The 27,776-nt window shown below is 38.2% G+C and overlaps 3 protein-coding genes and 1 long non-coding RNA gene across 8 annotated transcripts; 1 reads left to right on the forward strand and 3 right to left on the reverse strand.

The window, feature by feature from the left end:
* The first annotated feature begins 29 nt into the window (after positions 1–29).
* LOC131771427 (protein PET100 homolog, mitochondrial-like) lies at positions 30–2,871 on the forward strand. Its single transcript, XM_059087221.2, has 4 exons — positions 30–74; positions 488–574; positions 1,534–1,566; positions 1,695–2,871. Exons 1-4 carry the CDS (start codon positions 42–44, stop codon positions 1,773–1,775), a joined length of 234 nt encoding a protein of 77 aa, XP_058943204.1. The 5' UTR covers positions 30–41; the 3' UTR covers positions 1,776–2,871.
* On the reverse strand, positions 1,829–7,848 carry LOC131771426 (phospholipid phosphatase 1). The gene is made up of 6 exons (XM_059087220.2): positions 7,499–7,848; positions 5,953–6,074; positions 5,097–5,300; positions 4,226–4,283; positions 3,658–3,831; positions 1,829–2,870 (listed from the first exon to the last, which is right to left on the reverse strand). The coding sequence occupies exons 1-6, from the start codon at positions 7,703–7,705 to the stop codon at positions 2,709–2,711; spliced, it is 927 nt and encodes a 308-aa protein (XP_058943203.1). The 5' UTR covers positions 7,706–7,848; the 3' UTR covers positions 1,829–2,708.
* Positions 7,849–10,978: 3,130 nt separating this feature from the next.
* On the reverse strand, positions 10,979–26,221 carry LOC131771431 (rhamnose-binding lectin-like). Of its 5 annotated transcripts, none has more exons than XM_066159721.1 (9): positions 26,074–26,221; positions 22,392–22,473; positions 13,918–14,165; positions 13,252–13,536; positions 12,877–13,161; positions 12,502–12,786; positions 12,127–12,411; positions 11,753–12,037; positions 10,979–11,108 (listed from the first exon to the last, which is right to left on the reverse strand). In XM_066159721.1, exons 2-9 carry the CDS (start codon positions 22,441–22,443, stop codon positions 11,085–11,087), a joined length of 1,749 nt encoding a protein of 582 aa, XP_066015818.1. In that variant the 5' UTR covers positions 22,444–22,473; positions 26,074–26,221; the 3' UTR covers positions 10,979–11,084. The 5 variants fall into 5 exon arrangements, with proteins under 5 accessions (XP_066015818.1, XP_058943208.2, XP_058943209.2 ...); XM_059087225.2 differs by lacking the exons at positions 22,392–22,473; positions 26,074–26,221 and adding exons at positions 14,658–14,728; positions 17,721–17,892; XM_059087226.2 differs by lacking the exons at positions 22,392–22,473; positions 26,074–26,221 and adding exons at positions 14,658–14,739; positions 17,721–17,892.
* On the reverse strand, positions 21,183–22,080 carry LOC136277534 (uncharacterized). Its single transcript, XR_010715935.1, has 2 exons — positions 21,960–22,080; positions 21,183–21,312 (listed from the first exon to the last, which is right to left on the reverse strand). It is a non-coding gene; the product is annotated as an uncharacterized lncRNA (long non-coding RNA).
* Positions 26,222–27,776: the final 1,555 nt, after the last annotated feature.

Raw genomic sequence — 27,776 nt, forward strand, 5'->3', positions numbered from 1 at the left:
CAAGGCTACTGCGCGAGTGCGTACCAGTTTCCTCGTCCAAGATGGCGATCGGATCGAAGATAGAACTAGGACGGGTAATTTCTATACTTTTTGTGTTTTTTGTTAAGCTTTTTTTTTTTATTTTAGTTAGGTCAGGTTATATTGGATCAATAGTGATGTCGTTTTTATTATTACATCAAATTTTCAAGCAAGGGCTAAGACTGCCCGGGAATTCTTTTTCCAACACAGGTATTGCACGTCTGATGGTTTTTATTCCGTAAACAATGCATTTGATTAACCTCTTTACACGAGATGTAACGAAAAGTGACCATTCCCTGCAAATTTTAAACTTTTTTCTAGTATGTTGAGAGGCCAGAGGTAGTAAAATAAGAAAGTTTTACTCCTTTTTCCTCTGACATGAAGTATGTACTGTGAATGGCTGAGAGCTCATAGCCCGATGTTCGATTAATTTTGAAACCAATGCCAAAGAAATTCAACGTTTTTGCAGATTGTTCTTTATGTATTTTTTCCTGTGGCAATATTCTTCTACTTTAATATGCCAGGATCATATGAAGACTTCATGACACAGAAGAAGGTTAGTGGTATACTTGTTACTTCTTACTAGGGCAAAAGTAGGTCCAGTTTAAACAGTCATGATAATTGATGATAGTTATCAATATCACATGCGTTTGAACACAAACTATCATGCACTATCATTTACTATCATCAACTATCATGAAGTTCGGACATGTTCAAATTTGAACTGATAGTTGATGATAGTTTTTGCTACTTGAGCAAGCAGTTGATAGGTAGTGATATTTTCTCAGTCAGCAGTCTTGCTAAGAACGGGCATAAACCAAAACAACAAATGATAAAATGACCTAAATTAAAGTTTCAGTATCTTCTACTCACAACTTCTTTACTAACATTTTAAATGCCATTGAAATTGTGGACCTCAGGACATGCCATATTTGTTTACAAGTAAGCAATCCCATCACATGATCATCAAACATCATGAACCATTTGAGCTCAAATATGATAGCGGAGCTCGCAGAGCATAGCCCCATAATTATACAAAATAGTAGTAACCCATCAAGCCGAAAAAATTTGGATGTACCACCATACAACCATATGACCATACAAGGTGCTACATGAGTGGCCAACACCACGGCTTTGTCCAGTAATCCAGTGGTCAGTGCACTGGGCTCCGAGTCGGACGACCCGGGTTCTAGTCCTGGCCAGGGCAAGGCATTGTGCCCTTGAGACGTGCGGGAAAAAATGCGAGTTCCGCTTTTAGGCTTGGTTAAATCTATATATTAGTCAGTAATAGTGAATGGATATTGAAACTATCATCAACTACCATGACCATCTGAATCAGGCTTTTGTGTTCATTGGACTAATGAATAGAACAAACACTTTGACTTTTTGACTTTAATTGTCCTTCTCTAAGCCATTTTCAGCATTAATTCCAGCAATAATTATAATACAGCAGTGCATATACAACATATTTCAAATTTCTTGCTGATCCATATTTCTGCTGATATTTTTTCACAGAAAGAACTTTACCCACCAGATGAAGAGTGCAATGTAAGACTTTGTTATTTATTGTACACTCTGTACCAGTAAGTTTAAACAGGGCTCCAATTTTGATGTCTTTGATGGCAGAATTGCCTGCAGGATGGTTAAATGACAGTTTGCTTCTCATTTTTGTATAGAAACCTCCAAACACAACTGAAGGCTTAGCAAAAGCGTGGGAAAAAATCTTAAAGGAGAAAAAAGACAAGACACAAAACTGAGACAATGAAGTGATACCCAGAGTATCATCACAAGAAATTGTGCAGATCACTCCAAAGATAAGCTTTTTTTTTATTTAAAGATTATTTACTGTCAGTTGACAAATGAATAACTGCACTATACATAGTATTCATACAGCAATTCCAAATGTAGCTTATAAAAATTAAGCATCTTTTTTTATATGAAAAAATATATTAAATAGCACTCAGTGCTATGAAATGTTATTTGTCAATACATATGTTAGCTAAATAGTTGTCAATGCCATTTGAGAATCTTGCTCCCAACATAAAGTGGTTCCTCTACCACTTCCTCCTCTTCTATGGCTTCATCCAACTTTAAACCCTGTACTCTATAGCATCAGTTTCCATATTCTCAATACTTTTATACATCTTTGAGAATGATACATATTTGCCAACGGAATTGTTGCTTTTTGTCAATTATTCTGAATTGAAATTAATCTTCTCTATAATAGTTGAGATTTCAGACAAAAATAACTTTGTGCTACTGTCAACGCAAGTTGTTAATTTATCTTAACCCCTATCGTTACAGAATTGAACTCAAATATTTCATGATGTGTTGATATTGGAACTTATGGTAATCACTGGTTAATTATTTTATATAAAAATATTTTACTATAGTTTCAAGATGTTGATTAGGTATTGGATATAGGAGAATTCTCCACCTACAATGCAGAACTATTCAACCAAACTATGATGACTTTAGTTCTCTCCTGTTACTTAACACTTTTTTGCTACTTCTATATTTCTTTGTGCAAACCCTTCAGTTTGCATTCTTTGAGAAATACCTCCCTCTCTGACACTTTCCCAAATGTTAATTCTTTGTCATGGCCAGCGTAAAGTTTTTCATGACTAAAAATTACAGCTGCAAAGGGAAATTCTTCAAAATACACCCCTCACATGAGGGATCTACCAAGCTTATATAGCAACTGGAAACTGTGGAGTGGTTGGTATTAGTTTGTCAGGGGAATGCAGATAGAATTCACTGTTGCCCATTGAGCTCTTCGGGGTTTCACAATGCATATTGCCTGTTTTTGGTGTTTGATGACTTTCCTCAAGGAGCTTCAGGACTTTAATGCCCTGTTCATGGAATAGAAAGACAAAGGAAAACAAAATGTTTCTAGGTTAAAAATGAAGCAAATTGATATGAAGACTGGATTTCTTTAATTTCGATATTTTGTACTTTTAAGCTATTTTTTTGTTTTCCTTATTAAAGACAATAATATTACAACTTTAAAGTTGCCAAATTGTAACAGTAATCCTCAATCCCCCCAAGAAAAAAAGACTTAAAAACATAACTGTTACTGGGTGGGTCTGGGTGACTGGAGTCTTATTAGGTAACATTATAAGCTAAACATTTATAGTAACACCTAAGTTCACACACTGGAAAGCAAGATAAGAGACATTTTACCACTTCTGGTTTACCCTTTACTCAGAAACATCAGTATGCATATTCTCCATACTGTTCACTACACATTTCTTGAGGTGCTGTCATGGAGAATTTGTTTAACAATTAAGAGCATCTTTAGTTTTTGATCATTACAATATCACCCCTGAATCAAACATTAAAGTCACAAGAATCAAGGAAATGATCACCAACTATAACGCTCTTGATTTTTAAACAAATTCTCCTTATCAGCGCTTCAGGAAATGTATAGAGAACAGTATGGAGAATATTCATACAAATGTTAGGGTGTGAAGCGTTAACTTAACACCATGGAGAGATGCTGTCTATTTCTAGACATTTTCTATGATCATCATTTAGAGTGTGAGCTAAATGATAGCTGTGAGGGAATTGACATTTGCTTCCACTCCGGGGTGGGGTGGGTGAATGTGACTCAGGATGGGGTGTGTGGAGGTGACTCACCATGTATACAGCAAAAAATCCGCCCAACAAGAACCCAGCAAAAACATCATGCCAGTGATGCATGTGGTCTCTCACCCTGGACAGTCCAAACAGTAGTGATACCATGAAACAACCAGACTGAATGAAAGGCTTTAGGAAGGAACCTCCTTCCCTTATGAGTGATTCAAAATACACCTGCAAGAAAAAAAAAATCAGTGACATTTTGACTCACATTCAAAGTTGAATTTAAAGACTGTGGAGTAAATCTTGTCACTGTAATTTATGTGATATTAGATAACAGTGAACTCAGTTGAACTTTATTTTGCTTTTTCTTTGGCAATTTCTTGTTACATATCCTCATCATAAATGTTTGAACTAAAAATGGCTAAAAATGGTACTATCATCAAGTGGTTAATTCACAGACATAAGGATATCATTTTTATACTGTGGCAGTCTGAACTCACTAGGGTTCCATATTCTTTTTGGTAACATTGACATCATTGGCTTCCACACATTCATTCATTAAATATTAGATGATAACTATAACTATAGGTACATAGGTACATTGAAAGCAAAACTGGTTACTTACTGCTAAGAAGAGCATGCCATACATAGAGAGAGATGCATGAGCTGAGGGAAATGATCTCCTAAAAGAAAATGTTATTTAGTTCACATGTACAGCAGATTTTTTATGTAAATTTTTTACCACCATGGATATCCATTTTAGCAATGAACATACCCAAGTATGGGTTATAAGTTTTATGATTGTTTATAACCATGTCAAATCCTGTTTTGTTTGTCAACTCTTTCACTCTAAAGATCTCATTAGTAATTCTCCTTACTGTCTGCTATAACATTTTTATGATCTTAATACTGAGAATTTGGTATTGCATCAACTGGTAATCCCTTAATTGAAAATTTTCTTAATTCTCATCTCTTGTCTGCTTGATTTTGTATTAATATTGTAAGGAGAAATTCTTTCTCTCTCACTCATGAGAGTTTAAGGGTTAGGGAAACAAACACCAAAAATGGAGACTCATTGGGTTGCACTGCATTTGATGATAAATACTAATTAACGTTTATTTATGATTTGTTATAATGATATCTTAATACAATGAGTAAAATATTTCTAAATTTGTTTTGACAGATCCTAATTTCACCTAAGTCCAGAATTACATGCAGTAGGGAAAATGGCAGATTTGGCAAAATTTCATCAAACCAAGAGAAAGTTCATGGATTTGACAATTTTGGCAAATTTTAGTTAAATTCCTCAGAGGAAAATCAGTTTGGTGGAATTGACAATAATTATTATTGTGTTGAATTTTAATCAAATTCATCAAAGCCAAGTCAGCTTGGCGGATTTTACAGTTTTGATGCATTTTTTCCAGTTTTGTTACTGCATACATTTCTGGACTTATCTCCCTAATTTCACATTACATATTTTAAACACTGTTTCTTACCTGGCTTTTTCAATTGCATCAAGGTTACTGCCAGTACATTCATAGTTTGTAATGTATCCCTGGTTACAGTCAATTAGACTCATGTTTGGTTTACACAACGCCAGGAAATGGGGTCTTAATTCACCAACGTATGTCTTCCCAAGCAGAGTGATGAGCAGATTAATTAGTGAGCCGTATAAGAATAAAGACATTGTTTTAAATAACCTGCAAAGAATTGGGAGAAATTAATCCGATTGGTGGGTCTTATGGCTATGATTTATCATCACATTCTGATATGTTTTACTTATAAAACGGTTAAATAAAATTATAATGAAATTCTTAAATGCAATTAGTTATAAGCAGCTCAATTCGCTTTAATAACACAGCATGTGTGTCATGCTTGAAATTGGGTGCATTGTTAGAGCATTTTCTTGTGGAAAAAAAGTCACCACTGATGTTTTTTTACTTCTGAATATGCTCAACACTCTAACATTGATAGTCATGTTCTCCACACTGTCTTCTCTATATTCCCTTGGTACTGACAAGGAGAATTTGTTTGACAATCTGGAGCTTCTTAAAGTGGTGATCATTTCCTTTATTCTGATAACCTTTCTGTTTGATTTAAGGGTGATATTGTAAGGAGAAACCAGAAGCCAGTTGCTTTGTAGTCTTAAAGAGAAAATCAATAGACACTTCATCTCTAATTTGGTTGCAGGACTTTGTGTCTTCCGATTCTATTTGCAATGATATAACAAGATTAACAAATCTAACTACTGCCTAGCAGTCGTCTGGTTGCATCGATCACTTGTATGATCACAGACTGAATATGTCTCCACCTAGTGCTGTTACCATAATAAAATCTTTGTATTTGTGTTACCTCTGGAATAACGGCTTTTTCATGCATGACCCGCAGACAGCGCTGTTTTCACTGTTCTGATATTGTTCTCTTTTGGTATTTTGACCACTTTGGTATTGCCTTCCAACTTCACAAATGATGATCTAATTCAGTTAAAAAAAAATACAATTTTAGCTATGACTGTTAATGATCTGATATTATTCGACTGCAATAAACTGTGATGAGAGCTGGCAATTTTCCCTAGCTATTTTGATTTTTGATGGATTTACTGACAGTGGCAACATTAAAATAACTACAGCAGTGATAAATTAAGATTGAATACATCTAGAAGATATAATTTACATGATCCATGACAGTGAAGTATTAATCCTTCAAAATGATCAAATATTGGACCAGTTTGGCTGAAGAGGAGTGTTTCATAGTGTTTCAATTTTTTTTTCAATATCCTGAAGCCAAGGTCATATTTTGGTAAAGCTAAATAATTCTTATCAGAAAATGTAAACCAAAAAAATAGGAAAAAGGTGTGTCAAGTATTTTCTGTGGGAAAAGGTCTACATTGCATACAAGACAGAAAAACTAAAACGAAATCCTAAATAAGCTGTTAATGTTAAGATGTCAGAAGTAACTGACATGTAACTTCTCAGCAACCATGGCAAGAATAGAAAAGTTATGAAACATCAAATTCCCAAATTTACAACAAAATGTATATCAGCTGACACGAGGGAAGTACTCATCTGAACTCGTCCAACCCAGATCAAATGATATCTGTACTTTTTCCCAGAGACTTTTCCCACAGGAGAGAAGAATAGGGAATCAAATTTCACTTCTCCCAATGCCACTCCCCTCAGACCCCCTCCCCTTTCCCTCACAGCGTGTCTGACGTCAGCCATTGCTCACTAGTATGTTTCGGGTTCATTTCTCGATAATCCGTGAGAAATTTCTTCAAGAAATCAATTTACGGTCATGATAGAAGCTTATCAACGAGAGAAACAATCCTTCAGAAATCTTTGAATTCAAGGCAACATATTCAAAAGAAACTTCCTCATGCGCTAGTGTTGTTGTTCCCTTCAGTCAATAATCGGTTTGTTAGCTAAATTTTCATTCTTATTTTGCGATTCAATAACTGTCTAACTTCAAATCGTGAAAACGATAGTCTTATTTTAACCACTACTTAACTTGTGGATTGAAATAGTTCAAACAGTTGGAAACCCAAAAATGGTAAACGTGAGATGTTTTTAGACCCTTTGAGTTACCACAGGAAGCGCCGGGCTCTTTAATACGGCATCTTATTTAATCCTTTATTGTTTTTCGTCTCTAATATTGCTTTTAAATCTTAGCTTACAACGTGAAAAGAAGCTTTTGTGACTCCTAATGGCCTCGATGCTTATAACTTAAGCAATATTCGTCACGGAATGCGCTAATTCACGAGTTAATTCGACAATAAGCGGACATTAATATCAATGGAATAATCGAGTGCGTTGTTTATTGTTTAAAGGTGTTCTTAGCATAACTAACAACATATTTCAACACTGTTTTAGTAAAATGACATTGAAATAGAAACACTTACCGTAAAAACCGGTAGAATAACTGAAACTAACAGCAACGTCCAAGTGGGAAGAAGTTCCTCATTGACGAACGGGTATTTAATGCTGTCATCATTGCAAAAAAACCCACGTCTGAATGGAGGGGTAATGAGTGCCAAAAAGGCATTTACTATACTTACAATCAGAAAACATCCTAAATCTACCACTATAGAAAACTTTTTGGGCAACATCGGAACGATCTCTCTCTCTCTCTCCTTCTTTCACGTCTTATGCTGAAGATTCGAGGCTCGAGGCATTCGAAGATTAAGTAACGTTGTGTGGCGAACAGGCGGTCGCGACGCTTCACGATAATGAGTAGTTACGCACACAGTGCTGATGATTGATTTTGACTGATCACAAAAACAAACTTGAGTAATGCCTGTAACATGCCCGTAGGTGGTAGGGAAGTTATTTAAAAATATCTTAGAGGGGTGGACAGATTTTAAGGTTTTAGGACGCAAGTCGTGAATATTTTTATTTCATTGGCTAGTTGTCTCGCTATGTCTTGTTTTTCTCAAGAATCATTGAAATTTTCTGAAAGTTCCATCAACTGCTTCAAATAACTTAACGGAAATTCACAGTTTGACTAGGGAGGATATACCCCACAAATCAAATGAGTGCCTCCCCCTTCCTCAATGTTTTGCGCATTCCGACTTTTGTGCGACTTTTACACAAGGAATAATGTCGCCTCTGCTCTGTACTAAGAGTGGCGTAATTTTTCCCAAACGAAGCCTTAAAGAGAATATCAGAATAAACAAGGCGAATAGAATGTAAACAAATTCCGGAACCTCTCGATAACTCGAAATTTAAAATACAAGAAAAATGGCGCCGCGAAACCCGCGTAAATCGCGTGAACTCCCCGAAGTAGGAGCGATAACAGGATATGTGTTTGATAAGCATTTGTCTTCATGATATAGTGAGAATTATGACACCTTATTACCTACTACATAATAAGGTGCCCTCCGCAGAACGGCTATGATATCTTGCCGCAAATGAGAAGTATACCTGATACGACAAAAGAGATGTTTAGCCTGACCCTGTCAAGCGATTGAAGTGAACTGTGATGTAAGACGGATGAAACGTGACATAATTATAAAACCAAATTTTAGATATCGGACCGACATGCGCTTATCTTCACTTTGCAGAGATAGATTTAATCAAATTAAACCTTTATCGCAAAGTCGCGTAATTTGAAATCTTAACTTTAAATCTCACACCTGAACGCATTTTTGTTTTAAAGTACAGACCTGCTCAGCTAAAGCCGAACCCAACGAAAGCTTTCTGAGAGTTCATGAACACCGATTTTCCGGTGCGGTGTCGTCCTTGCCCAATATCTCACAGTATTGAAAGATGTCTTCAAGACTTGTTTTCCTGGAGGGATGTTGTGCGGTCTGACGAGAAATTAAATGGTGTTTAACATCATCATCATTTTACTATTTTTTTCGGAACTCAAATGGGAGAGCTACCGCCTAAAAGCCTCCGAAAATATTGGCAAAATATTCGACAGTTGTCCTAGTAAGAAAATTAAGTAATTCCCGCCCAAGAAAGACGACTCCAAAATTGTGTTTCTTTTCACTAATGCGATTTTTTTTAGCAGGCCGCGTCATGATTATGATCTTGAAGCGAGAAACTACCTCCCTATGAAATGAATTATGACTTTGAAAAGGAAAAAATTTCCTACAAGTGTCAGTCGGGGTTGCGTGTGTTTTTCCATATATGTGCATTAATTTTGTAGTTACGTGAGTAAACTGCGAATAAACGCCCACCGGATACTACTAAAGTGGTAGATGGTAGTCTGTCTGTGTTAAATGAAACCGTCCAAAGTGACGTAGACTTAGGGTCTCTGAAAAGGTATCCCGTTCGAAAGCTCTTTGCAACCCGCTGGGATCCTGCCGGAATCCTCACGGCATCACTGTGGGATCCTCATAAGGATCTTACCTGGAGGGTGACAAAGAGGGGGTTCCAGTCACACATCACGCTGAATTTTTCTACTAAATCACGCATCACGGAAATTTTTTTTAACCAATCACACGTCACGTAAAAAGGAGTAAGTCTGCTAAGCTAATACTGTAAGATTTCAACCTATCGGATGTATGATTAAAAATTATATTGCATCTAACCTTTCTAATCCTGGAATGAATTGCGTATCACTTGTCATATTGCTTTATGCCAGAAAAATAAAGACGACTTACTTGTTGAAACTAGACGCCCTGAGAGCGTTTACTTAGGCTTCGTATCGCAATATCAAATCGTACTTTACTAGTATCGTACACAGATTTAACACCTGAGGTGTTCGTCCTGGCATCATAGTCATCATAGTTTATTGTTTAATAAGTCAATAGTAGTAGTTTTGACAATTTTTTCGTAGTTTGATCTCATATATGGCTCATTAGTTATCTCGCAAATTTTGGGGCCATCACGCGTCACGCAACCTCTACCAGAATACTGACAGAAAACTTAACGTTTCTGAAAAGGTACACCCATACAAAAATTCTTTGCAGCCCTCTGGGATCCTACTGGAATCTCCCTGGCATCAACGTGGGATTCTCATAAGGATCTTATCAGGATACTGATAGGAAACTTAGCGTTCCTGAAAAGGTACCTAGTAACACTGAGATAGTAGAGGGGGACAGGGGGGCGGGAGCTCGGGAGGACAGGGGGCGGGAGCTCGGGAGAACAGGGGGCGAGAGGGGGCGGGAAGTGGGAGCAAAAATAAAGAAAGCGATAGTTTGTTGTTTACTAGTGGGTATTATTCAGTCAAAAACACTTTTCTAACAAAGTTTTGAAATTTTCATTTAACATCCACCAATGCTTAAAAAAAACCCGAAAGTTTTAACAGAGTGTAAATATACCCTCAACTTAGATCTGAACCCCGCCTCGAAGTTTCGCCCTCTCTGACTTTTAGGTACTACACGGGAGCCATTACTGACCTACACTTAAACAACTGTATCACGCATTGCGCTGGATTCCTCCCTGGAGCCTGATGGGATTTTGCCAGGATTCCTGCTGGAATAATCTTAACAAAATTTAACACTTTAGCTTGCGAGCAGGCCCTAATTAATCCTTTACTATGCATATTCTCTACACTGTTCTCTAAGCATTTCCTGAGATGCCGACATGGAGAATTTGTCTAACAATCAAGAGCTTCTTTGGTGGGTGATCAGCTCCTTTATTCTCCTGACCTCAATTTTTTGATTCAGGAGTGATGTGGTAAGGAGAAATTAGATGCGAGACACTCTAAGGGGTTAAAGGATTAGTGGTGCACGCCAGGGAATGTGAGGCCTTGAACAGTACAAGCGAGCGAGAGAGGTGGCACTAGTAATGAGGAAATTGTTAGTGCCAGATCCCCAGTAAACCTCTCCCCAACTTGTCTCAAATCGGCGGGCATGTAAAACACCAAAAATGAGGGCCCGCTGGAACGCTATCAATACTTCCACAAAGAAACGAATACACGGAGACATTCATTGGCGTCGAAAATTATTTTTAATGGTCCCTGATACGTAAACTACAAAAACTACATGGGATCACTTGTTTTCAGTGGTTGACGCTTGGAATACTCAGTGGAATCCTTTACCAGTCACATCTGTATTTGATCTGTGAAATGATACGATTAATTGCAAGTTAATTTCTTTTATATTTCCTCCAGGTTTATTCATGCTTTAGTCTGTTTAGCTTTTTGCTTAAGTTCAAGGTTGTTGTGCAATTGTAAGTCTCGCCTTGTGTAGGTTTTTTGAAGACCAATTGATCATAATGAAATTTTCCTCACAATGAGTGAGTTACAACCTTGGTTACCACGGTTGGGAATTTTGCCTGTCGTGAATTTCGTCCCACCCCCTGCAAAGCGTAAATTTGACAAATCAGCTTCAGGTACCAAGAGTTCGTATTTTAGTAAAATCCATCATTGAAAGGAGAATAGAAGAACCCACGCCAGTTAAGTAGGTTGGAAGTCTAAATAGGATGTTTGTATCAGTGTTCGATACAATTCACCCAGCATTGTAGTTTCTTTAATTCAAACGGTGATCTCTGGCAATTTTCATGGTATAAAATGGAGAGGGGGGGGGGAATGTGATGTTGTCGTCGTTCAAAACTGTCCAGTCTAGCATTTAAGGGCATGCTAGTGTGTTTCTTGATCAATCATTCACTTTCCATGAAAAGATACGCCCCTGGTAATTTTTAGATCAAAGTTTTGTTTGGTGAGGACTGATAATATCTAAAATAACACAGTGAACCATAATCACCTCCAAATACTTCCTTGTCCCAACGCAAGGATCGCCAAACTGGCCGTTTGTTGCCTGCAAAAAGCAGCTTTGCTTTCCCTGGCACTTGCTCTTCACTATATCAATCGACCCTGCGGCTCCACAGTTTGTGGTTTTAACTGGTCCCGGACAAAGATGCCGACCAGTTAAACGACCGTAGTTCGCCGACCTGATATCAATTTTCTTCGGAGCGGGGCACGAAATATGCTGTGACCTTCCTTCGCAGATGTGCACGAGTACAGTTTTTTCCACACATTCGTACTTCACCTATGTATTGAAATAGGGACATATTATTTTTACAAATTCTACCGAAACAGAACAAGTTTGTTTTGGTAAAAGATCTAAACCATAATCACCTCCAAATACTTCCTTGTCCCAACGCAAGGATCGCCAAACTGGCCGTTTGTTGCCTGCAAAAAGCAGCTTTGCTTTCCCTGGCACTTGTTCCTCACTATATCAATCGACCCTGCGGCTCCACAGTTTGTGGTTTTAACTGGTCCCGGACAAAGATGCCGACCAGTTAAACGACCGTAGTTCGCCGACATGATATCGATTTCCTTCGGAGCAGGGCACGAAATCTGCTGTGACCTTCCTTCGCAGATGTGCGCGAGAACAGTTTTTTCCACACATTCGTACTTCACCTATGTATTGAAATAGAAACATGTTATTTTTACAAATTTTACCGAAACAGAACAAGTTTGATTTTGGTAAATGATCTGACCCATAATCACCTCCAAATACTTCTTTGTCCCAACGCAAGGATCGCCAAACTGGCCGTTTGTTGCCTGCAAAAAGCAGCTTTGCTTTCCCTGGCACTTGCTCCTCACTATATCAATCGACCCTGCAGCTCCACAGTTTTCGGTTTTAACTGGTCCCGGACAGAAATGCGGACCAGTTAAACGACCGTAGTTCGCCGACGTGATATCGATTTTCTTCGAAGCGGGGCACGAAATATGCTGTGACCTTCCTTCGCAGATACGAACGAGAACAGTTTTTTCTACACATTCGTACTTCACCTGTGTATTGGAATAGGAACATGTTAAATTTACAAATTTCACCGAAACAGAACGAGTTTGATTTTTGTAAAAGATCTGACCCATAATCACCTCCAAATACTTCTTTGTCCCAACGCAAGGATCGCCAAACTGGCTGTTTGTTGCCTGCAAAAAGCAGCTTTGCTTTTCCTGGCACTTGCTCCTCACTATATCAATCGACCCTGCAGCTCCACAGTTTGTGGTTTTAACTGGTCCCGGACAGAGATGCGGACCAGTTAAACGACCGTAGTTCGCCGACGTGATATCGATTTTCTTCGAAGCGGGGCACGAAATATGCTGTGACCTTCCTTCGCAGATACGAACGAGAACAGTTTTTTCTACACATTCGTACTTCACCTGTGTATTGAAATAGGAACATGTTAAATTTACAAATTTCACCGAAACAGAACGAGTTTGATTTTTGTAAAAGATCTGACCCATAATCACCTCCAAATACTTCTTTGTCCCAACACAAGGATCGCCAAACTGGCCGTTTGTTGCCTGCAAAAAGCAGCTTTGCTTTTCCTGGCACTTGCTCCTCACTATATCAATCGACCCTGCGGCTCCACAGTTTGTGGTTTTAACTGGTCCCGGACAGAGATGCGGACCAGTTAAACGACCGTAGTTCGCCGACGTGATGTCGATTTTCTTCGGAGCGGGGCACGAAATCAGCTGTGACCTTCCTTCGCAGATGCGAACGAGAACAGTTTTTTCCACACATTCGTACTTCACCTATGTGTTGAAATAGGAACATGTTATTTTTACAAATTTTACCAGAATAGAACGAGTTTGATTTTAGTAAAAAGATCTGGATAAAGATCAATGTCCTTAAACGATTATTCGGAAACTGCCCGTGGTTGAGTCGCGATTGGCTGGCTGGTAACCAATCAGTGATCAGGCAAATTAGGTCACTTGTATCAAAGTACCATGAACTAAACAATTTCACAGTCGCAAAAAGGAAATAACATTAATCTCTGGAAGCAAGTATTGAAGTGATTCATATCGTTTGAATTTCTCTTGTGAAAATTATATTGGCTATTACTTGCAACATAAGAAGTGGAGCGAATATTTATAATCTAAGTCTTAAGTTGTCCTTCTTCAAGGTGAACTCACCGTTAGATGTTTGAAGGTTCCAACACAGGGGTCTCCAAACGCTTCGTTCTTCGCGTCCAAAGTACACCTTGTCTGTCCTTGACATTCGTTTCTAGCGACGCTCATGGAGCTATCAGCATGACAGTTTGTGCTTCCCCCTCGATCACAGACACCTTGTTGGGTGCGGCCATAGGATGCGCTCAATATATTGATGTCTAACCCTCTGCAGTCAATTGTCATGTGCTCATGTTCGCAAACTGTCTTTTCCGCTGTGACAAAAAGAGAGAGCATCACGTAGGGGCTCGGTTAATGTGTCCGAGAGATTGATCTTTTTTCATCTTTGTTTAAATTAGGAGAAAAACTACATTTTCTGATTGATAAATTACGGCCACAATAGACAACGATGATTCTTGTGCTTTGTAAGTGAAATTTTGAATTCCTAGCCGGGAAACTGAGATAAAGACTAAACATGTCAAAATTTACTGCGAATGTGTCCGTTAAAAGTTGCTTCTCTTAAGTCGAGCCCGTCCACGTTTCTTATTACCTGTTCTGTGATATTATCTTGGTATTATATCACGGCTATGATTTTTTTGGAATCCTGAAAATTTCTAAGCCTCTCCTTCTTGTCCATAACTTCTTTCTAAAGAGATCTGGAGTGTGATTTTGGTGAGTTCGAAGAATGGCCGAGATCAGGATATTTCAGTTTACTTAACCAAAAAAACGAGGGGTAATATCAAGCCTTTTTTTACTGGAAACTATACCTGGATTGGCAAACGCCACTGTAAGGAGGGAGAGAGTTAAAAAACCCAACATCTTTCCTTTCGACTTGAACCTGAAAGAAATCTGAAAATCATGAAGCGTTCTTAGACTTCTTAGAGCAAATATATACAATTATTGCGAGTTCAGTGAAATTAATGAGATAATAATTTTTGATTTCTTAGAAATAAGAATATTTTCTTCGTAATCAACAGTTAAAATGTCTTCAGTTGTGGAAGGATATTTTTTTTTAGACACATTCCAACCTTTTTTTGTTTCCGCATGTAACGCCTCTTATTGTATCTTATAGATTGAAAGTTCGAGACTTAATGAGGTCGTTTAAATTTTATTGCGTAGTTTTCCAGTCGGATAAGCTTAGATCAAGTTTTTTTGAGCCGAAGCTCGCTTAGCTCATGATGAAATATTCAATTGGAGAAAAATTTCCTTCTCACCTAATTGCTTTGTTTTCAAACAGTCTCTCTAAGTCCCTGAAATTTCTGATCTGTTGTCTAATGCGTCAACGACACTGTGGTGAGAGAAACTATGTGTGCATCTTTAGAAGACTACCAAAGCGCTTTGTTTGAACATTTTCTAAATATAAGGAATCTCATCTAAGCTTAGATGTTATTTAACATTTTCCACGTAAGTAAATAATTCATTTTGAATGTTTCGTATAAACACTGTCCCTTTTGTAAAGTCACGTACAAATATCACACACTAATACGATAAGATTTTTTGTTTTGGTGGTTTACTGTATCAGTTCTCTAAAGGGTCTCTTTTTGAGGAAAGAAAAACTGATGTGAGTCACTACATAAAAACTAACTTGGAAATTTAGAAATACTCACATGTGGCTGTTATGTAATTGCTTTATCTAAAAATACCTGTGGAATATTATTGTTTGTTTTTTTTACTTGTCGTTATGACTACTTAAAGGCCCATTTTCACCCTTGATGCAACGCGCGCCGCGAACCAATTTCCTGTGACTCGAAATTCCAAGATTACTGAAAACCCGGTTCTAAAATCGTCTTTCTCAAGAGCTATCCTGTACATATAGTCAATTGTTTTATGGTAAATACATTAACCGTTCGTCATTTTACAGTTTCCCTACAGTATTTTGAATTTTTATCCAGTAAAGTCCGAAGAGAAATTTTTTTAAGTGACACGCTTGGATTTCTACATACTCTGTTAACAGGATCGGCGAAACGGACAACGTTCGAGTTTTTTCACTCTCTAGAGGCGCTTGAGGATTCTAAATAAAGGTTAAATATTTTCCAATAGAAATTGGTATTTTTAAAAGAAAATATGGAAAAATATCAGACTGCCGGACGTTTAGTTATTCGAAGACCGTGTCCGGTAGTGTCCGAAGAAAATTTTCCAAGTATTACGCTTGGATCTCTCTGTACTCTGTGTACAAGGTCGGCGAAACGGACAACGTTCCAATTTTTTCACTTTCTAGAAGCGCTTGAGGTTCTAAATAAAGGTAGAATATTTCCCACGGAAAATTGGTATATTTCAAAGAGAAATATTGAGTTATTTAAGGATCGTGTCCGGCCGTGTCATTGAAAAGTTTCTAAGTGTCAAGCACTTGGATGGCTTCGTACTCTGTATACTGGGTTGGCGAAAAACATCAAGTTCGAAACTTTTGGCTGCCTGGAAGCGCTTTAGGATTGTAAATAAAGGTAGAACATTTTTGGATAGACATTTTTTGGATTTCGAAGAGAAATATGGAAATATATCGGACTGCCGGACGTTTAGTTGTTTTAAGACCGTGTTTGGCTGCCGGACGTTTAGTCACTTCATTGCAGGAACATCAGCGACACTGACAGTTTGCGTTACAATTCGTATTTGCTGCTTTGCATGGACAACAACCTCGACCACCCTTTCGAGCGCAAGCTCCTCTCCACGGGCAGGAAACTTCAACTGAACCTTGGTCCTATGGTCTTAAGGATGGCCCAAGGATGGCAAACTTCAATAAAAAAAAAAATTGATGTTGGAATGAAAACGTGTTGGATCAGCATTTTCACCTTCCTCGAAATGCTCGCAAGGATTTTCGTGTTCCTCTTCGGCAGCAACCGACCCATTGGTGTTTATTACCTTGGAATCTACTAAATCAATGGATTCATCTGATTCCATACAGGATTATAACGTGTAGTATTGTATGAAACAGAATTATTTTGACAAACTCACCAAACTAATCGGAGAAAACGCAGAAGCTATTTGAGACAACGTGGCAAGGTAAAATAACTGGCCAATCAGAGGCGCTATTTAAACAAAAGCGGTGGTTCAAAACGGAAGTAAACGACTGCGTTGCATCAAAGTTGGAAATGGGCCTTTAGGGCATATTTAAGCGTAAGAACTGAGCTCAAAGTCCACCATTACAGGAGGTTTAACGCAAATCAAGTGATAGCAAGGAACTGAACCTCTTGGATTGCAGTAGTTAAACCCTCAATTGCGACATTTGCCTTTCAGATCTTTCCAGCAATGGGTTATACAAACCATATTACGTCTCATGATGATTTGTCTCCAATTTTCTCAATTTAAATATACAAAGTCAGTGATGAGGAAATCACACGAAAATCTGCCAATCTTCCAAAATCGGCTGTAAGAACGACTTACAACTGATGACATCAACAATCAAGCGAACAAAACTATTCTAGACAATAAGCTGCACTAAAACCCAACAAAGCAGCGAAATACACTTGCAGTGTCTATGTTGCAAATCAGACTACAAAGGCGAAATATTAAAAATACTTGTATTGTTATTAATATGAATACGAAAACACCCTTGGAGGGACTTTCTCGTCAGCGTAATTCTAATTTGCATTCAAACTATTCACAGTCAAGAAAAACCTTTCTCGTAAATCGGCTCCCATCTTTCGGGTTAAAAGAAAGTAAACTCAAATGAAGTCACCACCAAAAATACGAACAAGTTTGTTAGTCATAAAAAAAGTTAACCGTACAGATTTTTCTTTAGTTTTAACTGAAATAAGCTACCGTTCGCCATAAAATGGCTACGACGTTGTATGGCCGTCAGCGCTAATAAAGTAATCTGCGATAAATTTGCTTACCAAAACTAGTAACTGGATATTGTAACTCGTCGTAGATAACCTGTAGGCCTTCGCAAATTCCAGTATTCTGATCACGGTAACAACAGAGTATACCAGTCACCTTGTATTATATAAGTAACTCTAAAATGTTGGAAAAGGGTGAACACAAACACTTATCCGGTCATAAAGCCGTTGTTGGTTTATTATCATTAATGTTATTACTACTATTATTATTATTTAAGGTGTCGAATCTATTTATAGTCAAGAAGTAATTTTCTGCAATCTGCGTCGCCCTGTCACGCAAAAGCAAACAAAATATAAATCAAACTCAGGAAAGAAAATAAAAGAAACCGGAAAAGAAGTAACTCGAGCTGTGTATTTTCTAAGATGAGAAAAAGATATGCCTGAGCAACAAACTTACTTAATTTTGTTTTCAAATTGCTCGTCATGCAACATCTAATCCTATTGATAGTTTGCACGGATGATTTTGAACCGGCGATACGGCTCAAAAATTCAAACCATAGGAGATGGATGCCAGAGGGTGTGATTGATTAATGCTCGATCCGTAAATTTTAGTAATAATTAAGTGAGCCATATCTACAAGCACCGCGGTGAAACATTCCGTAGCTCACTATAAGGCCCATTTTCACCTTCATTACAACTTAACGTCGATTTGAGTGTCATTTAGAAATGGGTGTTACCGCTGGAATTTGTGCATAGAAGGCTCGATTTATTCCTTTCGGCATTTACTTCAGGGTCACGTAGACCTGCCGAAGCGTAATAATTAAGTTCGGATTAATGCGTTCTAGAAAAGGTGAGATCATTTTGGAGGAAAACTCTAAGAGATGAAACAATAGCGCAATAAAGTGACCTCAAGCGGCTGCGTCTACACGCGTATCCTTTTTGTTTTAACGTGTCAATGAACGCCAAAGAATAATCGAGAACATTTTACGAAAGATATTAAAGTTCACACGGCAACCAGGTGGACAATCAGACATGGTTTGATGCTACTCTGATTTTTTTTTCCAATCATAACCACTAATCGGCGTTACCACCAGCGCCTCCAAACAAAGGCGCTAAAGGCGCTTTTTTTTTTTTTTTATTCATCATAACCACTAATCGGCGTTACCACCAGCGCCTTTGTTTGGAGGCTTGGCATATTAACTCCGCCCACGCTCCTTTAAATCGTGACGATGGCGGCTTGCTTCTTGACGCCTGTTTATACCTCGTCAGAAAAAAAGGCAGCTAATTAGTGATCGTCTAAAAGGACCTCTTGTTGCAGCGTTTAGATCACCCCTGATGAAGGCACTAGACAGGAGTGTCGAAACGTTGGGTCTATGAATTGTAACTTCTTCGGTTACATTCATTAAATCTGTAAACCAGAGAAGCATCAAACCATGTCTAACATTTTATGACTTGAAGTTTTTTCGCTCAATGTTCTCACGTTTGATTTGTATTTATTAAAACAGAGTATTTTCAGAGCTTTAAAAAGAGACCTTGAACGAGCATATTTGATGACTGTAGGCCAAAGTTCGCATTTTACTTCTTATTATTGGCGTTGTAATTTATGCCCACCCATCTTTTACCGGCGCGTGTGAAGCATGAATTTCAGAGAATGACTATGGGGCGCCAAACCAGTCAATATTCCCTCTGTATTTATGTGACCCAGTTTACTTTTTATATGGTCAGTTCGACTTTTTATGCGGTCAACTTTTTACTTTTTGTATTGTTAACTTGAGTTTTTATAGGGTTAACTTTTTCTTTTAATAGGATCAATTTTTACCTTTTATATGGTTAACTCGAGTTTTTATATGGTCAACTTTTAACGTTCTATATGGTCATGTCGACTTTTTATAGGGTCAACTTTTTACTTTTTATATCGGTCAGTGTTAAGGCAGACTACACATATCAGACTGCATACCGCAGACCAGGGGTTAAGTGCAGACTGAGGTTAAAATGCTGACTGAAGACTACAGACCAGGGGTAGAGGGCAGACTCGGTTCAAAAACAACCTGCTTCCCCGGAAAAACTTCGAGAATGACCTGGGATCGTGGCCGCGTAAGTTGTGAGAGGCTGAAAATAATCGTCACGGCGATCAATGTTTCGATGGTTTTGGCGTTGGCATATTGTTTTAAGGTAAGAACACTTAGAAACGTAACTGTTTGTATATGCAGTCTACAGTCAGCTAAATACATTTCCCTTATTCATATAAGAAGTAAACAGTTCTACTGAGCAACATTAGGTAGCTTTAACATACATGTACCTCATGCATACTTTGTTCGGCCTTAAAAGTAGTAGCGATAGACTTTCATCACACATCGGCAATTTTTATTACTTGGAGAATAAAAACCTGTTTCTCATACCTTTGTTTTGCGCTGCGAAGGTAAGCGTGATCTTGGAATGGTGCTTTATATCAGAAGCTTCAAGACATTCAACAATTCGCTCTTGTGCTTCACGATCAGGTCGATACCGCGGTCATAAACGGTTGATTCTTCAAGAACCGAATCTGCCTTTTACCCCTGGTCTGTAGTCTTCAGTCACCATTTTACCCTCAGTCTGCACTTTACCTCCGGTCTGCAGTCTGCGTTTTAAAAAGTAAAAAGTTGACCATGTAAAAAACTCGAGTTGGCCATATAAATACTAAAAAGTTAACTATATAAAAAGTCGACTTGACCATATAAAAAGTACAAAGTTGACCATATAAAAAGTGAACTGGGTTACAGAAATACGAAGGGAATATTGACTGGTTTGGCGCCCTATAACGTAGACTTAGGGTCCCTGAAAAGGTACCCCGTTCGAAAGCTCTTTGCAACCCACTGGGATTTTGCCGGAATCCTCCTGGCATGACCGTGGAATTCTCATAAGAATCTTACCAGGATACTGACAGAAACCTAGCGTTTCTGAAAAGGTACACCCTTACGAAAGTTCTTAGCAGCCCGCTAGGATTCTACTGGAATCTCCCCGGCATCACCGTGGGATTCTCATAAGGGTCTTACCAGGATACTGACAGGAAAATTAGCGTTCCTGAAAAGGTAACCCGTAACACTGAGATAATCCTGTCATGCTAAGTTGGGTGGCGCTCTTTGGACCCCGCTGGGATCCCACCGGAATCCCCCCGGCAACACTCCGGGATTCTCTTGTCTAACAATCAAGAGCTTCTTTGATGGGTGATCAGCTCCTTTATTCTCCTGACCTCAATTTTTTGATTCAGGAGTGATATGGTAAGGAGAAATTAGATGCTAGTCACTCTTAGGGGTTAAAGGATTAGTGGCACATCGGCGCACGCCAGGGAATGTGAGGCTTTGAACGGTACAAGCGAGCGAGAGAGGTGGCACTAGTAATGAGGAAATTGTTAGTGCCAGATCCCCAGTAAACCTCTCCCCAACTCGTCCCAAATCGGCGGGCATGTAAAACACCAAAAATGAGGGCCCGCTGGAACGCTATCAATACTTCCACAAAGAAACGAATACACGGAGACATTCATTGGCGTCGAAAATTATTTTTAATGGTCCCTGATACGTAAACTACAAAAACTACATGGGATCACTTGTTTTCAGTGGTTGACGCTTGGAATACTCAGTGGAATCCTTTACCAGTCACATCTGTATTTGATCTGTGAAACTATACGATTAATTGCAAGTTAGTTTCTTTTATATGTCCTGCAGGTTTGTTCATGCTTTAGTCTGTTTAGCTTTTTGCTTAAGTTCAAGGTTGTTGTGCAATTGTAAGTCTCGCCTTGTGTAGGTTTTTTGAAGACCAATTGATCATAATGAAATTTTCCTCACAATGAGTGAGTTACAACCTTGGTTACCACGGTTGGGAATTTTGCCTGTCGTGAATTTCGTCCCACCCCCTGCAAAGCGTAAATTTGACAAAACAGCTTCAGGTACCAAGAGTTCGTATTTTAGTAAAATCCATCATTGAAAGGAGAATAAAAGAAGCCACGCCAGTTAAGTAGGTTTGAAGTCTAAATAGGATGTTTGTGTCAGTGTTCGATACAATTCACCCAACATTGTAGTTTCTTTAATTCAAATGGTGATCTCTGGCAATTTTCATGGTGTAAAATGGAGAGGGGGGGGGGGGGAAATGTGATGTTGTCGTCGTTCAAAACTGTCCAGTCTAGCATTTAAGGGCATGCTAGTGTGTTTTTGATCAATCATTCACTTTCCATGAAAAGATACGCCCCTGGTAATTTTTAGATCAAAGTTTTGTTTGGTGAGGACTGATAATATCTAAAATAACACAGTGAACCATAATCACCTCCAAATACTTCCTTGTCCCAACGCAAGGATCGCCAAACTGGCCATTTGTTGCCTGCAAAAAGCAGCTTTGCTTTCCCTGGCACTTGCTCTTCACTATATCAATCGAACCCGCGGCTCCACAGTTTAAAGACTAAACATGTCAAAATTTACTGCGAATGTGTCCGTTAAAAGTTCCTTCTCTTAAGTTGAGCCCGTCCACGTTCCTTATTACCTGTTCTGTGATATTATCTTATCATTATATCTCTGCTATTTTTTTCTTGGAATTCTGAAAATTTCTAAGCCTCTCCTTAGTGTCCATAACTTCTATCTAAAGAGATCTGGAGTGTGTATTTCGTGAGTTCGAAGACTGGCCGAGATCAGGATACTTCAGTTTACTTAATCACCAAAAAAACGAGGGGTAATATCAAGCCTTTTTTACTGGAAACTATACCTTCATTGGCAAACGCCACTGTAAGGAGGGAGAGAGCTAAGAAACCCAACATCTTTCCTTGCGACTTGAACCTGAAAGAAATCTAAAACAAACCTTTGATTTTGAAAATCATAAAGCGTTCTTAGACTTCTTAGAGCAAATATATACAATTATTGAGAGTTCAGTGAAATTTATGAGATAATAATTTTTGATTTCTTAGAAATAATAATATTGTCTTCGTAATCAACAGTTAAATTGCCTTCAATTGTGGAAGGCTATTTTTTTAGACACATTTTAAACCTTTTTTGTTTCCGCTTGTAATACCTCTTGTTGTATCTTATAGATTGAAAGTTCGAGACTTCCTAATAAGGTCGTTCAAATTTTATTGCGTAGTTTTCCAGTCGGATAAGTTTAGATCAAGTTTTTCTGAGCCGAAGTTCGTTTAGCTCGAGGTGAAATGTTTCATTAGTGAAGAATTCTCTTCTCACCTTATTGCTTTGTTTTCAAACAGTCTCTCTAGGTCCCTGAAATTTCTGATCTGTTGTCAAATGCGTTAAGGACACTGTGGTGAGAGAAACTGTGTATGCATCTTTATAAGACTACCAAAGGGTTTTGTTTGAACATTTTCTAAATATGAGGAATCCCATCTAAACTTACGTGTTATCTCAAATTTTCCGCGTAAGTAAATAATTCACCCCTAAATGTTTCGTATAAAGACTGTCACCTTTGTAAAGTCACGTACACATATCACGCACTAATACGATAAGATTTTTTGTTTTAGTGGTTTAATGTATTAATTCTCGAAAGGGCCTTTTTTTTTAGGAAAGAAAAACTGATGTGAGTCACTACACAAAAACTAACTTGGAAATTTGGAAATACTCACATGTGGCTGTTATGTAATTGCTTTATCTAAAAATACCTGTGGAATATTATTGTTTGTTTTTTTTTACTTTTCATTATGACTACTTAAAGGCCCATTTTCACCCTTGATGCAACGCGCGCCGCGAACCAATTTCCTGTGACTCGAAATTCCAAGATTAACGTGACTGAAAACCCGGTTCTAAAATTGTCTTTCTCAAGAGCCATCCTGTACATGTAGTCAATTTTTTTTACGGTAAATACATTAAATGTTCGTAATTTTACAGTTTCCTTACAGTATTTTGAATTTTTATTCAGTAGAGTCCGAAGAGAATTTTTTTTTTAAGTGACACGCTTGGATCTCTACATACTCTGTTAACAGGATCGGCGAAACGGACAACGTTCGAGTTTTTTCACTATCTAGAGGCGCTTGAGGATTCGTAATAAAGATAAAATATTTTCCAATAGAAATTGGTATTTTTTAAAGAAAATATGGAAAATTATCAGACTGCCGGACGTTTAGTTATTCGAAGACCGTGTCCGGTAGTGTCCGAAGAAAATTTTCTAAGACGCTTGGATCTCTCCGTACTCTGTGTACAAGGTCGGCGAAACGGACAACGTTTAAATTTTTTCACTTTCTAGAAGCCCTTGAGGATTCTAAATAAAGGTAGAATATTTCCCACGGAAAATTGGTATATTTCAAAGAGAAATATTGAGTTAATTGAGGATCGTGTCCGGCCGTGTCATTGAAAAGTTTCTAAGTGTCAAGCGCTTGGATGGCTTCGTACTCTGTATACTGGGTTGGCGAAAACATCAAGTTCGAAACTTTTGGCTGCCTGGAAGCGCTTTAGGATTGTAAATAAAGGTAGAACATTTTCGTATAGATATTTTTTGGATTTCGAAGAGAAATATGGAAATATATCGGACTGCCGGACGTTTAGTTGTTTTAAGACCGTGTCTAGCTGCCGGACGTTTAGTCACTTCATTGCAGGAACATCAGCGACACTGATGCATTACAATTCGTATTTGCTGCTTTGCATGGACAACAACCTCGACCACCCTTTCGAGCGCAAGCTCCTCTCCACGGGCAGGAAACTTCAACTGAATCTTGGTCCTATGGTCTTAAGGATGGCCCAAGGATGGCAAACTTCAATTAAAAAAAATTGATGTTGGAATGAAAACGTGGTGGATCAACATTTTCACCTTCCTCGAAATGCTCGCAAGGATTTTCGTGTTCCTCTTCGGCAGCAACCGACCCATTGGTGTTTATTACCTTGGGATCTACCAAATCAATGGATTCATCTGATTCCATACCGGATTATAACGTGTAGTATTGTATGAAACAGAATTATTTTGACAAGCTCACCAAACTAATCGGAGAAAACGCAGAAGCTATTTGAGACAACGTGGCAAGGTAAAATAACTGACCAATCAGAGGCGCTATTTAAACAAAAGCGGTGGTTCAAAACAAAAGTAAACGACCGCGTTGCATCAAAGTTGGAAATGGGCCTTTAAGGCACATTTACGCGTAAGAACTGAGCTCAAAGTCCACCATTACAGGAGGTTTAACGCAAATCAAGTGATAACAAGGAACTGAACCTCTTGGATTGCAGTAGTTAAACCCTCAATTGCGACATTTGCCTTTCAGATCTTTCCAGCAATGCGTTATACAAACTATATTACGTCTCACGATGATTTGTCTCCAATTTTCTCAATTTAAAAAAACAAAGTCAGTAATGAGGAAATCGCACGAAAATCTGCAAACCCTCCAAAATCGGCATGTAAGAGCGACTTACAACTGATGACATCAACAACCAAGCGGACAAAACTAATCCAGACAATAAGCTACTCTGAAACCCAACAAAGCAGCGAAAGAAACTTACAATACAATACAATACAATATTTATTTTGCCATATACGACATTTACAGATGGAAAAAGAAAATGAAGAAAATTGATGACAGAAAATAAATGGCGAGAAAACCTGAAAGAAACCACGAGGCTTATAACAAGTCAGGCTTTCTCACTTAAAATAACTAATCTTATATTAGAATTACAATATGGACTTATGGTAATTAACTTTGACCGCGCACACGTACACACACACACACGCACACACATATTAAGTAAGTTAGTTAAGAATTACTGCCTTACAGAAGTTAATACCTAGAGAGAAGAAATTCCTTAAGCTTTCTTTTAAAAGAAGCGGAGGAGGGAGAACTAGTTATGTCAGAATTTAGCGAATTATAAAAGTTTGGACCTTGAAAGTAAATTGAAAACTTCCTAGTGTTCGTTCTGCACAGTGGCAAACGGAAGGACTGAGCATTCCTAGTATTATAATTGTGGATTTGACTATTCAGTAAAAAAAAGTTATTGAATTTGGAAGGGAGTGTAGAGTTCTCGAATGAAAACATAAAAGTACCTAATTGAAACGAATGGATATCATGAAATTTTAAGAGTTTAAGTTCCTTAAAAATAGGGCCAGTATGGGCAATGTATGTAGAATTGCTTACTATTCTTAACGCACGTTTCTGTAAGGTTACAATTCTTTGAAGGTTTGACTTATAGGTACCAGCCCAAGCTAAATTGCAATAATACAAAAGAAAAACCTTTCTCGTAAATCGGCTCCCCTCTTTCGTGTTAATAGAAAATAAACTCAAATGAAGTCACCACCAAAAATATGAGCAAGTTTGTTAGTCATAAAAAAAGTTGGTAAAGTTTCAAAAAGTTAACCGTACATATTTTTCTTTAGTTTTAACTGAAATAAGCTACCGTTCGCCATAAAATGGCAACGACGTTGTATGGCCGTCAGCGCTAATAAAGTAATCTGCAATAAATTTGCTTACCAAAACTAGTAACAGGATATTGTAACTCGTCCTAGATAACCTGTAGATCTCCGCAAATTCTGGTATCCTGATCACGATAACAACAGAGTATACCAGTCACCTTGTATTATATGAATAATTTTAAAATGTTGAGAAAGGGTGAACGCAAACACTTATCCGGTCATAAAGCGAAAAGCTCGGCACAAAGACTGAAGACGTCTGTAATGCTCAGATTGCATCTCAAACCTAAGGAATGCAAATTAACTGTGTACGTGCTACTTGTCAAGGATCTCTTAATCAGAGATGCCCTGTGGGTTTTTTTGACTAATGTTTGAAAGCTCTTGAGTGTTTTCCCTACTTTCGTTTTCAAATTGCTTGTCATGCAACATCTAATCCCATTGTTAGTTTGCACGGATGATTTTGAACCGGCGATACGGTTCAAAAGTTCAAACCATAGGAGTTGGATGCCAGAGGGTGTGGTTGATTAATGCGCGATCCGTGAATTTTAGGAACAATTAACTGAGCCATATCGACAAGCGCCGCGGTGAAACATTTCGCCGCTCATTATAAGGCCCGTTTTCACCTTCATTACAACTTCACGTCAATTTAAGTGTGTCATTAAGAAATGAGTGTTACCGCTGGATTTTGTGCATAGAAGGCTCGACTTATAGACCAACTACAAAGCATGATTGAAAACATTCTATGACTTGAAGTTTTTTCGCTCAATGTTCTCGAGTTCAACAATTACCAGCACCTTACAAACGACTCATTAACGACGTGAACAAACCGACAAACAGACCGACAAACAACAGACGGATCGAAACCGACCAATGACTGTTAACAAACTCTACACGAGTGTTCCAGCCAATCACATCACGGCTAAACAGACCAATCACGTTCAACAGACCAGACTTTATAACATCATCGACTGACAGCTACTCTTCACTTGACTCTGAAGATGACTACCGCACAGGTAGTCGAAACGTCAGTCACCAACAACAGTTCTTTTCAGAACTACACTCACCCGGACGATCACACTACACGAACTACTGATACTCCTGGGTTCAAACCATTTACTTTACTTTTCTCGAGTTTGATTTGTATTTATTAAAACAGAGCATTTTCATTTTTAAAAAGAGACCTTGAACGAGCATATTTGATGATTACAGGCCAAAGTTCGCATTCTCCTTCTTATTGTTGTGGTTGTAATTTATGCACAGCCATCTTTAACCGGCGCGTGTGAAGCATGAATTCCAAAGAATGACTATGGGGCGCCAACCAGTCAAGTTTACTTTTTATTTGGTCAGTTCGACTTTTTATACGGTCAACCTTTTTACTTTTTGTATTGTTAACTTGAGTTTTTATAGGGTCAACTTTTTCTTTTAATAGGATCAATTTTTACCTTTTATATGGTCAACTCGAGTTTTTATATGGTCAACTTTTAACGTTCTATATGGTCACGTCGATTTTTTATAGGGTCAACTTTTTACTTTTTATACCGGTCAGTGTTAAGGCAAACTGCACATATCAGATTGCATACTGCAGACTAGGGGTTAAGTGCAGACTGAGGATAACATGCTGACTGAAGACTATAGACCAGGGGTAAAAGGCAGATTCGGTTCAAAAACAACCTGCTTCCCCGGAAAAACTTCAAGAGTGACCTGGGATCGTGGCCGCGTAAGTTGTGAGAGGCTGAAAATAATCGTCACGGCGATCAATGTTTC

This window comes from Pocillopora verrucosa, chromosome 12 (genome assembly GCF_036669915.1).
Source record: "Pocillopora verrucosa isolate sample1 chromosome 12, ASM3666991v2, whole genome shotgun sequence".
NCBI lineage: Eukaryota > Metazoa > Cnidaria > Anthozoa > Scleractinia > Pocilloporidae > Pocillopora > Pocillopora verrucosa.

Coding starts and splice junctions, on each gene's coding strand:
- LOC131771427 (XM_059087221.2), top strand. CDS start 42: ATGGCGATCGGATCGAAGATAGAACTAGGACGG. Junction 75..487: donor CGAAGATAGAACTAGGACGG/GTAATTTCTATA, acceptor ACGTTTTTGCAG/ATTGTTCTTTATGTATTTTT. Junction 1,567..1,694: donor CACCAGATGAAGAGTGCAAT/GTAAGACTTTGT, acceptor ATTTTTGTATAG/AAACCTCCAAACACAACTGA.
- LOC131771426 (XM_059087220.2), bottom strand. CDS start 7,705: ATGTTGCCCAAAAAGTTTTCTATAGTGGTAGATTTAGGATGTTTTCTG. Junction 5,301..5,952: donor AAAAAGCCGTTATTCCAGAG/GTAACACAAATA, acceptor AATTCTTTGCAG/GTTATTTAAAACAATGTCTT. Junction 2,871..3,657: donor GATTTTTTGCTGTATACATG/GTGAGTCACCTC, acceptor TTCCATGAACAG/GGCATTAAAGTCCTGAAGCT.
- LOC131771431 (XM_066159721.1), bottom strand. CDS start 22,443: ATGTTGGGTTTCTTAGCTCTCTCCCTCCTTACAGTGGCGTTTGCCAAT. Junction 13,537..13,917: donor GAACCTTCAAACATCTAACG/GTGAGTTCACCT, acceptor TTCAACACATAG/GTGAAGTACGAATGTGTGGA. Junction 12,038..12,126: donor GGACAAGGAAGTATTTGGAG/GTGATTATGGTT, acceptor TTCAATACATAG/GTGAAGTACGAATGTGTGGA.